Source organism: Lipophrys pholis (assembly GCF_963383615.2).
Source record: "Lipophrys pholis genome assembly, chromosome: 14".
Lineage (NCBI taxonomy): Eukaryota > Metazoa > Chordata > Actinopteri > Blenniiformes > Blenniidae > Lipophrys > Lipophrys pholis.
In genome coordinates this window covers 3,927,365-3,940,285 of record NC_137633.1, presented here as the reverse complement: position 1 = coordinate 3,940,285, position 12,921 = coordinate 3,927,365, and the positions used below count along the sequence as shown (strand labels likewise).

The 12,921-nt window shown below is 41.8% G+C and overlaps 1 protein-coding gene across 1 annotated transcript in view; it reads right to left on the bottom strand.

Annotated features, from left to right (window-relative positions):
* The window catches only part of myt1lb (myelin transcription factor 1-like, b), a gene marked incomplete at both ends in the record, with an annotated part of 85,975 nt that overhangs the window by 8,926 nt on the left and 64,128 nt on the right, over positions 1 to 12,921 (bottom strand). Inside the window, 6 exons of the mRNA XM_080480586.1 lie at positions 1,277 to 1,360; positions 1,673 to 1,735; positions 4,388 to 4,456; positions 6,310 to 6,372; positions 6,811 to 6,932; positions 9,962 to 10,195. Coding sequence (XP_080336712.1) covers positions 1,277 to 1,360; positions 1,673 to 1,735; positions 4,388 to 4,456; positions 6,310 to 6,372; positions 6,811 to 6,932; positions 9,962 to 10,195 — 635 coding nt within the window. The remainder of the gene's footprint in view (positions 1 to 1,276; positions 1,361 to 1,672; positions 1,736 to 4,387; positions 4,457 to 6,309; positions 6,373 to 6,810; positions 6,933 to 9,961; positions 10,196 to 12,921) is intronic.

Here is a 12,921-nt window from a genome sequence, read left to right as displayed (position 1 = left end):
TCCTGATTGCACCCTCCTCTGGTTCCCGTTCCGACACTCCTCGCCTCTGAAAAATATTCGCCCCGTTTGGATGTTTTCTACTTTTAATATCTATAGACCATGGAACATGAAGTTATCAAAAAATATCCAGAGTAACGAGTGATTCCTGCGACTCAAATACTTGGGAATTCCGCGTATGGAATCTGAATTTAAAATATACCTTTGCATACCTACACATTGTATATTTACTCAATCTTTTTAGTTTTTTTTAGAAAAGCCTACAGCCACATAAATCCTCTTGATGTCAGTTGTGCTAACTTTGTAATTTAATGCTGTCAATAAAATATTTAATCAGATTAATCACAGGGTTGCTGTGGATTAATTCTGATTAATCGCGATTAAATATAATTCTTAGTCTATATTAATCGCGTTTCATTTCGCATGAGAAAACAGACTCAAGAAATAAGTTGATATATATGTACTTAACACTTTTATTAAACACTTGTAAAAGTTCATGTTAACAAAAAACTTTTTCTCTTTTTTAAATTAAATGTTCATCCAGATATATGCCTCCCTGTTACGCATTTTTTCAGCAGCTACCTAAGACAAACTAAATTATCGACATTGTCTGAGTGGAGACCGGACGGCTTTCTATTGACAATGTTGCTTCAACTGAGAACAATCAGCAGAACCTTCGACTGACGTATGCTTCACGTTGATCTGGGAGTTTTAGCTGGAATTGAAAAGAAAACTACTTCCTGTTGTCGGTCGACTGTTCCGTCTTGGGTTTTTTCTTCTTTTCTTTTGTACTCAAATTTGACATCTCGAGGGCCAACGTGCCGTTTAGTTCGGTCACCACTGGAACAACTGTGCATGTGCAGCGTTGAGTCTACTTTGACGAACTGCTCGAAATGCATCACCAGAGATGCTTCAGGGATTTCCAACGCTGCAGATGAGTTAATGGCATTAAAAAAATTTAATCCGATTAATCATGATTCTACGTTAGTGTGTTCATTTTGACAGCCCTTCTTTAAATATAAATGATAAAACATTTTGTGCAAAAAAAAAAAAACCGTAAGAAAAATTAAGCACATCCTGAAAATGTTCTCACTTAATTGCACAAAATCTGTGAAGAATTTCCTTTATTTTAGTTAAAAATAGTGTTAAGATTAGGGTTTTTTTGCACTAAGTCACTGGACTGAAGCGATCATCACCGTTTCCCCGCTTGAACCAATCAATCAGAGCCGAAGTCAATCCCCTCGGCGGGAGCTCACTTCTGAAGGTGTCTGCACTGTACCTGATCGGCTCCTGGTCCTCCTTGTTCTCTTTACTGTGGATGATCTTTATCCCACTTTTCCGGGCCCGCGGACACCCTGAAAGACTGCAGAACAAATGACAGTGTCACAAAGCTGAAAACCAGAAGAATACACCGTGTGTGCGTGTGTGTGTGTGTGTGTGTGTGTGTGTGTGTGTGTGTGTGTGTGTGTGTGTGTGTGTGTGTGTGTGTGTGACAAAGAGAGAGCGAGGGAAAAGGCGGAGGTCGAAGCAGAGAAAGGGGGAAGATCTGTACAGAGATCAATGCAGGCCAGAAAAGAGAGGGAGCAGGTGAGAGACTCGGCGATGGGGGGGGGGGGGGGGGGTGGCGGGTGGCGGGGGTTGGTTGGAGGAGGTGTGGCGTGACTGGGCCTCGTACCTTCTGTGTGAGGCGTAGTTGCCAGTGATATGTCCCGAACCATCGCACCCTGGTGTCGGGCACCTGGGGCAGAAAACACAAAAAGGGCTCAGGGCCTACAGCAAAGGTACAATGACGGTCTGCGCTGTGTTCAGGCGGCGTTCGATGCCTCTGCTTCCTGTTTCATGGGTTCATACGTGAGTCACTCAAGAACTTTCACTGATTTTAGTAACAACTTATTTTACCAAAATAAATCGGAAAAAACCCAAACTCATAAAAACACATATATGCACAATACTTTTGAGCTCTGATAATTTGAATGATTAAAACAAATTAAAATTGATGATCTATCTTTTTGATTGTGACAAAAATGACCTAAAGCAGCCAATGGGGAAACAAACTACAGGGGGAAACCATTGGCTTTATTCTTTTAAAAGGTTTACCCAATAAATCATCTATTTATTCACATTTCAAAGGTGCTTTAAAGTACTCTTACCAACAAAGAGACAATATAGAAAATGGATAACCAGATTGTTGTATTTACCTTCATTGAAGAAGAATGTAAATATTACATTTGGGAGCAGTGTGAAAATTTGATTTCTTTAAATCATCTTGGTCGAGCCCTCTGTGTATCATTTTCTGGCTTTTTTTCCCAATACTTTTGCTCCATCCTGTACACGCCTCCCTCCAAACTGTCCACGTTGAACTAAAATCATTTTTTTTCTCAAGCAAATTTCTCAAGAGCTTCATCACGGTTGCCACCGGAACTGCCGCCGACCGCCAAGCTCTTTCATTTTCTTTCATTTAGGAGCAAAACCCTTTGAAGAAAACGGTGCGCATTCAACTCTGCTACGAGTTGAGGGTTTGAAAACTTCCAGATTATTCGTGACCTTTGAGCCAGTTTACAGTAATAGTTTCATACATTATGAGATGAGCCACAGCTGGACCTCATTACATTTGTTAACACGCTGTAAATATATATTTTAATTTCAATAAAACCAGCAGAAATAATTCCTTGTGGTAGAGGAGCTTGGTCATTGTCTGAACATATTATTTATAACTCGAGGGCAGACAACCAGAGCCAACAATGTGTTGGTTCAAACTTTAGCTCCGCCCACTTAAACCTTTACAACGAGTAAAAGACGTTATTATTTTCACTGTGAGGATTTCTCATGAGATAAATGAGCTGGTGACTATTTACAGCTGCATGTTATTGGACATCTTCTGCTTCGGCGAGCGAGACCGACTCAAAATAAACTCATCTGCGATGAAGAGCACGTGTCAAGCAGAGCGCCAAACTGACGTGTTGTTACTCTTTCACACTTATTAATAAATGTTGAGTCAGTGAATGCGACTTTTTAAATCACCCAGTTGTATTAATGCAATAGTTTTATATGGCTCGATATTCTAAAATCTATTTGCGTCTTTCTGTGCATGTCTTCAAAATGAAAATGTGAAAAGAAAAATACTTTTCAAGTGAGTAAAAAGTCAATTAAAGGGTTAAAATAAAGATTTAGGAAAGCTAAAAGACCGTGAATTTCTATAGACCTACATTTCTAAATTGGAATTATAGGTTAGAGAAATAAATATGAAGCTAAAACATTAGTTTGATGAACTAAATACATTTAAGTTAAATCAAAAAGACCATGCAAGTTCTACTCGCTCACTTAAAAGTTCCAAGCAACAAGATAAAATTAAGCCACAAAGCTTGCTTGGATATTCTACGGGCTCCCATGACTTCCGAGTTTTCCTTTTTTAATAGAAACGCGCTCATGAAAGTACATGACAACACAACAGCAGAAACTGTTCTGGACATTGTTTTCAAAATGTTCCCATGGAATCATGAGTTTAATGTTTGCTTATGTAATGAATTTGAATTGGTTGATAAATCTTTCATCTATTATATCTATATCTATATCTATAAAGACATATATATCTATATAAATATATCTATTTCAAGCTTTTTATTTAAAGAAAGACAATAATAAAACAATGAAACAATGCACGGACTAATAATAATGACACGGGATATAATAATAATAATAAAAATAATAATAATAACAATAATAATACTACTACTAATAATAATAATAATACCACTACTACTACTAATAATAATAACAATAAGTTAGAAGATTGATATTTCATTCATGTGTTTCATTTTAAGTGACTTTGTAAAAAGGACTTGAGGTAAGTAAGACAACAAATCTATTTAAAACTACATTTAAAATAAAAATTTTAATATTTAAAACTACATTGAATTCAAAGTATCTCAACCGTCAGATAAACGTAAAGTTTTACAAGATTTCTTGTGCTAATTTAATTCCTAGTTGTGTCTAAACTAGACAAGTTGTTGACTCAGCTTATATTTTTGAGGTACAAATACAACAATTTATTGAAAACTCCCCGGTTTGACATATATTGCTCAAAAGGTTGCCGATTCAGCAAACCCCCCCCCCCCCGCCCTCCACCATACTCATAATAGAGCACATTCATTGGGCGGTGTGACTTAATGTGAGCTGTTGATAATAATAAAATATGAATATGTGAGCTTTAACTTATTTTCTTTGAAACCCGGTGTAGTAAATCTCCCGTTACTCCGCCGGCACGCCGCTTTTTTACATGACCATCTTTTACATTAATGTGCACTAACACTAATAAGGCTGACGCTACTCTTGGCAGAACAGGCAAGACACACAAATCACGGATGCAACGTTGAGTCATCTCACGCCTTACTTGAGCTCTTGTGCGTTGTTGGCCAGCATACTTCGAATGCTTTTATCGGCTAAAGGACAACCTGAGAGACTGAGAAATACACCGGGGAAACATTAGTTACGTCAAAAATTAAATAGAGAGGTAAAATAAATAAATAAAATCAAATAAGAAACACACAGTACAGTCATCCTGCACTCATAGTTCCACTTCAAACACATGCAAATAAAACTAAATCAACCAGGAAATGTTGGAAAGCCATGATGCAAGTGCAGGGAGTTGATTTAAAAAAAAAAAAAGAAAGAAAAAAAAGAAAAGTTAACCCTCTGAGTATTTGTATTGATATGCAGAATAAGAGAGAAGGGCGATGCACTTTTCATGTTCATGTTTTTTTTCTTTTCCTAACAGCTTCTGATGAAACTTAATTTTAAGCGAGTTGTTCCGGGATGAAGATTCAGGCAGATGCAGCCACGTCTGACATCACCCGGTCCTTGCAGAGTCATCTCACACCGCAACGCTCAGCAAATCTGCCTGAATCTCCTCGCTCTGAATGGTAAGTGCTTCGTCGGCACGGCGCCGCGGCGAAGGGCCTGGAGGACCGAATAACATCGGCTTACAAGGTTTTACACACGGCCCATTGAGAAATAACTTCATCCCGGGGGTTTAGCTTCTAAATTAGCACGCTGCCCGGTCTATAATTAATTTAGTGTTTGCTTGTGTCATGATGTCCTCGCGTCAAAAGGGGGCGCACGTGGTCCTGCGGTGACGACCGGACCCGCAGACCTCTGCTTCGCCGTATTCAGAGTTGATCCGATTGGGACCATATACAGATAATAAATTAGATTTGCATTTCAAATCCAGAGACGTCAAGTTTCACCTGCATCCTGAACTTCAAGGAGATTTTAAGCACCGTGACGGGGAGAATTCTGCAACCTACCGACTTCCCAGACCAAGAGATCCAAACTTTACCGACATTCTCTACTTGGAATAAGGTGGTGGAGGTCATGAATCCAGACCCAGAGACTTTCTGGCTTCACCTGCACCATCATTCAACACCAGGAGGGTCACAGTCCTGCAGGTTTTCCAAAAGCTTCCTGCTTGAACAAACTGAATTCAGCGTGGCTCAAGAAGCATGGAGAAACCTTGATGAGCCACATCAGACGTTTTGAGCTTACGAGACGATTCAGAATTCTGGACCGCATGAATGTTAACCAGAGGATTATTTCTCTTTTTCTGACTCGTAGGAACCACACAGAGAAGGTTCGAGACGATTCTGCAAGAAAATGTGTGAATGGTGTGATCGCGTTCAAAATTCGGAGAAAATCCCTGCGAACGTATCGAGACAATTCCTTAGGAAACACAACAAAAGCTCTAGAAAGGCGTCACCATGTGAGGATTAAAGCTCAAACTCGCTGACTGGGCGTGCCACTGAATCCTGCCTGCGGGTGTAAATACGCCCGAACAATGAAGTGGATTATCTCCGATCGCGGAGGACCGCGGATCATCGGTATTAACTGTATTCGTCCCGTGCGGGACTTTGCTGAAGTGTCCTCCTCCACCCATCAACAACTGAGCGCCATCATGGATCCCCGACTCTTCGCCGCGAAACACGCCGACTACGTTCCGTATGCGTCTGTTGGGAGTTTCGTTTGCACTGTGAGGAGCGTCTGCTAGAGATCTGCTGCTCTCTGATGGCTGCACTGAAAAGACATTTTCGTATGATGTTTTTCCATTAAAAAAAGCCCCCGACTTTGTGTGTGTTGACGGACAGCGAAGGTAATAAATGGATGGCGCTTCTGATTCGGCGTGTCAGGTGGCCAATAGTCAAAGGGCTAACAGATAAAAGAGAGAGAGGCATCCTGCCTACAGCTGTTTGACAGCATAGTCGAGGTAAGCTGAAAACAATAAAGAGAAACAGACTCCACCAGGAGAAAAGGAAGTCACACCTTCGATGTGAGGCGAAATTGCTCGTCAAGTGACCACTTCCATCACACCCCGGTGTGGGACATCTGCCACCGGAAAAATAGACAGATTTATAAGCCCAAAGGGAAGGAGAAGAAAATGTGAAAATTACAGGAAAAAAAGGGGGTTGTTGGTCTTTTTTTTTCTTTTTTCTTTTTTTTAAATGTTGGTTTTCATTGTTTCCAGTTTAGCTTCACTGTCTTGTGATCGTCCCTGATATCCGCTGCACTGCGTGTGGAGTGACGCTGACAACCAGTGCGGCGATACAACATCAACAAGGAGAGAATCCACGTTAAGTCTAGTGTCACCTTGGACTTGGATTAAAGTCTTATAGCGAGCAAGTGGCAGGAGCACAGGATGAAGAGGGGTGGTGGAGAGGAGGAGAAGTTGAATGAAGGAAGGAGCCGGGTGGAGGAGGAGGTGGGGGGGTAAGCGGCGCATGAGTGGGGAGAAGCAAGTCGTGGGGGAGAAAGAGGCGGTCTTACGTTATCAGGTCCTTCTTGCTCTCTTTGCACGGGACGTACTTGGGCTTGGGGCTGGGCATGCTGACGTCCGTGGTGAAGGAGCGGTCGTCCAGCAGGTCCTGGAACGGGTCCAGGTCGTCCGGCTGGAGGTCGGGGACGAACGGAGGGGAGAGAAGGGGAGAGGGAAAGATTTTGGTTGATTTTCGCTTGTATGCATTAAAAAAACCTACATTTAACTGATTGGACTAGAATAGAGATTTCATCTCAACAGTGTCTTCATGTGATTTTACTGGATTCTCTCTATTGGCTTTTTTTTTTAATGACCATTTTATATTCATTCTTGACATTCAGATTTATTCTTTATTGTCAATAACAACACCAAGCTACCGCAGCATGTTCATGCACAACATTACAGCGTTGAAGAGGTCAAACTGAAGAGAAAAACTTTGACATATATAAGAAATCAACATTTAAACTTTAGTCAAGACAACTCATCTATATTCTGGATGTTTCCTTTTTGTTTACCAACACTGAACAATATTTCTGACAAGCTCATCCTGGATAAGATCCTTTTCCTCCACACTGGAAAATTCAGACTCCTTGATTTGTATTTGAATTAAGATTTTAGATATTTAAAGACTGAAGCTTTACAAAAGTCATTACGTAAAAGAAAAAAAGAAATCGCAGTTTGTTTTTACTTAATTTACGTTTTGACCAACCCGTTCCAAAGAATTGGTTGATTAGACAGGAAAACAGTGTAGAACTACGATTAAGACTTGATAGATGTCATTGATGTACTATTTATTGAGGTTTGTATCTTCTTCCCTTGTCAGGTTTAATGCAGAGCAGACACACGATGGCTCTTTACACCATCTAGTGGTAGAAAGCGGGAATGTAAGAAGTTAAAAGTCCCTCAATGCAAACTTATGGCTTAAAAGCTGAAACAATAACAACGGGGCTTTCTGATATCTCGCATAGCATTTTATGGGTTTGTTCAATTTTCCACGCACATCATAGACGCATTCCAAGACAACAAAGTCTTTCACATGATATGTATGTAAAGTCTATATAGTACTGTTGAGCTGGTGGTGCACAGCACATGCAGGGAGTTGGCTGTGTGGGCTCTTGTAATAAAGCATCCGGCCACTAGATGGCACTGCGGCGTAGCGTCACGCCGCTGCAGGCTGCCGTTATGTGGGGCTGTGCTTTGTCTGCAGTGCATGCAAAGCCAGGGCACGACGGCGGTGGATGCAAATCCTCTTCCCTTTCTTCCATGCGTGCAGTGTGTGTGTGTGTGTGTGTGTGTGTGTGTACAGTAACGCCCGTCAAGAGGCAGATCCAGACACACCGGCCGGAAACATCCGGCAACTCAAGCCATCTCAGGGCGTGTGATGCCGGGTCGGCCGAGATCGCAGGCCGAGAGGCGGAACGACACATGCATCCTTCACAGTGATGCAGGGGCAGGAAAGTAGGCTAGCGATGGAACTCGCACACACACACACACACACACACACACACACACACACACACACACACACACACACACACACACACACACACACACACACACACACACACACACACACACACACACACACACACACACACAGACGCACTCCCAAAGAGACAAGGGTACAGACAACTCTCACTTTTATGAATATTCACACGCAGCCCAAAAAAAAAAAAGAGGCACATGTACTTTACATGCATGCGCTCATGTGCGCGTCGGCAGGCGCACCCAGCAGTGGTGCATTGATTTCCAGCAGTTCTTTGATGAGATGAGCTATTCCGATTCCCTCCCAAGGTGCTACTTTGCATAATTCATTTTGGAGAAGAGCAAAATGTAAAAACAGAAAGCCAGCATGCGGGGGAAGCGGGATACAAACAGAGCAGATATATCTGTGCAAGGCAACGCTGACATCAATTAACATGCAGATTCATTAGGTTTCCCTCCAAAAAAAAAAAAAAGCCCTTATATGACTTTCTAATGATTCCAAATATAACAAGAGAGTCAGGCAAGGAGGTAAGAAACCTAGAAGACAGCCAGACGGCAATGCAAATGTTTGACTTGGAGACACTTGTGTTGAATCAATGGCTTGGAGGGGGATCGTTTGGGCTGAGACACAGCGAACAGACAGTGTAAGTGACGCATGCCAACTGTACGGTCTATCAGCTTCCAAAGCCACAACTGCTGCTTTGTAATTATCTTCAACATCATGACGCTCTGTCATGTGGAACCTCGCACTTTTTGTCCTCTCTTCATCATCTCTGTCACAAATACTGAGAACCGTCGTTAAGGAAGGGAGACAAGGATTTCGATGGAGGCGAAGAGAAGTTTTTTTTATCTGAGGAACAATGTGCCAAATGCCTAAAATGGAAGTAAACAGCACGTGGTTCATATACGCTGAAACGTACCTCATTTAAAATTCAACCAACGTAAATATTAAAAAATGTATCTACATTTTCACCACTTTAGTTTCTAATTAAGTTTAGTGTCGTAAGTTCCTCACTTATCATATTTCATTTATTTCGAATAGTTTCACAACAGTGAACGTTTTTGACGTCAGTATTGGGAACAATGTGCACATTGATGGCTTTTGCAACTAGTAAAAACGTGACAAATCAGACCGAGGACTTCGAATCTTGAACTCTCCTCAAGGCCAAGCAATTTAAAACCAACGCTCTGAAAAAAGGTCAAAACACATGAATTTATGTTCTAAAAACAATTGATTTTGACTTCATCGACTTTAAAGTAACCTGAATTAAGCGACGGTGATGTAGTTATATTCACAGTATACAATGATTTTTTTTTTTAATCAATTCTCTTTATAAAATAAGTGGAATCAATTTGCGTAGAAAGAAATATTTTACTCCTAAAACCTGTTGCTGGAACCTAAAGTTCATCTGCTCCTTCGGTAACATTCCTCGCTCTGACGTGAAAGTTGAAGAAACTCAAACATAAAATACGTGCAGACTATTGACGGGTGTTCGCTTCTCTGAACTAACGTCTAAAACGTTCACGTTGCTCATTTTCTTGACAGTGAAACACACAGCCTTATCAACCCTAATGGCCTTTATGATACACATCACAAACACAACCTTCATCATTTCGTACAAATCTGGCCACAAGTGTACAATTTCCAGAGACTGTGCTTGTCATGTGGCCCTTTACCTCTTTCTCGTCCTCGTCTATGTGTTTGATCTTGGTGTAGTCTACGGGCAGGTCCCAGCAGTCGGCGGGGTCCGCCATGCCGAAGCAGCGGGAGCCCAGCAGGGCCGCCTGCCTCTGGGGGGACATGGGCTCTAGGGGGGTGAGGACCGAGTCCCCTGCACCGCCGCCGCTGCACAGACGCTTGCTCATACTCAGGTCCAGCGTACCGTTCTCATCAACATCGAGACCGGGACTCTGTGGGGTGCGGAGTGTGAGAGTAAAGTGTGCATGTGTGTGTGTGTGTGGGGGTGGGTGGTTCAAGTCAGATGATTGCAAGGAGGATGAGAAGGATGTAAAGAACACAGGAGGAAGAGGATGAGGATGAGGATGATGGAGAGAGAAGAGGGATAAAAAAAGAAGTTTTTTTGATTACATAGCAGTCAGACATAATCATACTCTAGAACAGAGCTGGGCAATAACCGAACACAGACACATCCTGATTATTTCTAGTGGACAGTGGATGAAGAAATTAAAGGAAAAAAAAAACTGCAGTTAGAAATATGTGAAACAATATTTTTTTGGGTTCAAGTCTGTGGAGGACGAGTGCATCCCTCTGTCAACCCCTCCAAACTGCTATCTCGTTCCGGCCGCCCCTCTACGGAAAGTCGGAAAGATGTACATGCGTGTGTGACTTTGTGTTTGGTGTGTGTGAGGCTAATGTGAGTGGACATGGTGGTGGGGGGGGGGGGGGGGGGGGGGGGGGGTTAGAGTTGAAGTTGGGAGCAGTGATGAGCAGCAGCGGCTTGAACCGGACCGCTGCACGCTCAGAAAGAGAGGCGGAAGTGAAGCACGCCGGGTTCTGGGAACCAAACGAGTCACTTCTGATAAAACAAGAGCTTCCACTTTACCTCCGGAGCAGCCTGAATATCAAACACACACCTGTTTTCTTGTCCCCCCCCCAGGATCTCACAAAGTACTTTTTATGCAACAAGGTCACATCAGATTAACAGAAATTGAAAAGGATTTTCAAAGATTGAAAATTTGAATTTTAGTCGAGATATTTCGAGAATTAAAGCAAAATAACATTTAGGGAGTCGATCACAAAACAATCCAGAGACGAAAATTGAATAATAAAGTCAAAACTTTCACCCAAAAATATAATCTTAAGAAAAAAAACCCTACAAGTTTATACTCCTGATATTTACTTTAAATCCTTGACAAAAACAGGAGAGATTTAATATTTTGGATAAATATAATTTAATTTCTTTAACTATTATGATGTATCACGTGCATGCTGATGATGCACCATTTTTCCTCTGTAAAATCCGAATTTCTGGTTCTCTTCGGCAAATGCAAATGCAAAAAAAACAAAACGTGTTCATGTCCTTGCTCCCTCAATCTTCGCTTTCCTCTGACTCGCTCCTCTCCTCTATGGGAAGGAAAGCCCGCCTTTTAATGTTGATTCCAGCCGACAGTGTCCCTTAGGGGCGGATTCTCCTGGTGTCTGAAGCCAAAAAACCTCCGTGACGCACATCGAGTCAAACGCACGTGGAGGGGGGGGGGGGGGGGGGGGGGGGTGGTGACAGATTCAGGACTGGGCATGAATACTGCGACGTGTGGCTGAATCGAAGACTCGACGACAGCAAAGAACACAAAAACACAACTCCTGCAGGGTCATTCATCTGCGGAGGGAAATGTCACTCTATTGATAATCAAAAAGACATGAAAGAGATAAATTATTTAAAAAATTGAAAACTGCTCATAAAGAGGGTGAGAATACTGGTTCTCTGCTCCTGTCCACAAAACCAAAAGGCCACGATATCATGACGTCTAGAAGAGCTTGTAAGAGTGAGAAGAACACGGAGGACGGGTAAAAAAAAAAGAAAGGGGGGGGGGGGGGGGGGTAAAAGGGCCGGAGAGGAAGAGAAGCACTCGGTGTTTGAATAAAGGTCAAGTTGCCGAGGAACAGATCTGACGGCACGTGTTGGTGACCATGACTCGCCTCGTCCTTGTGAACATGCTCGGCGGACCGCCCTCTCCTTGTCACCTATTGTATCCGAAGTCAGTGTCCAATTACCGTGACCCACCCCTTCAAATCAAATTAACAGCCATGATATGAAAGGACCCGCCCTCCCCTTCCTCCTCTTCAGGCCCAGTGACCTGTGACCTCTGTTGCCGGGGCAATGCTGGGCGTAAAGAAAAGCCGGGAAGTGAGAATCTGAAACCCCCGATTAACTCGTTTTAGAAAAGTGTTAATGTTTCCAGGGGATCTGGACCGCCTGAATCGATATACATGTGTTTGAATTTAGGACAATAAAAAGTTTGCACGTGGTCTACAGAGGTTGTGAGTAACGTGGTGCCGGCCACTGAGAAAAAAGACAAAAAATAAATAAGTAATAATTGATATAAATGACTTTATATAAATGTGAATTTATCCAGATGTGCTGAAAAAGTAGAACTTTGTAGAATTTCTTATCAAAGACAATTACATTGAAATCCACTGGTATAAAAGTGAACAGATTAAAGTAAACGTCAGACTAGGAATATTGTTGTTTAGTGTAGAAACCATGAAATTAACCAAAGTTTTTGGAGCCTGAATCCGATAAAACATATTTTTTCTTGCATCTGTGTCATTTGCCGTTATTTTTCACCATAATGGATATAAATGAATGTTAAACAGTTTGCTCTGCATCATATGGGGAACTTGCGGGACCGATGGGTAAATACATAAAAAGTACAATCCCTTTTATGCCGTAGACACACGTGTTTATCTTCATCCTACAGTCAATAATTATCCCCCGCATACTGTATGTTGATAACATAATGAACACACAGGATGCTTAATATAACCATGCAGCCAAGAATTTAGGAATGGTTTCTGGAATCTTACATTTTTGATCAAGCCCTGCCATAAATGTAATTAAAAAAACAAACAAAAAAAGAAAGTATTTTTTTCCCATTTTAATCAACTGAAATCCTTG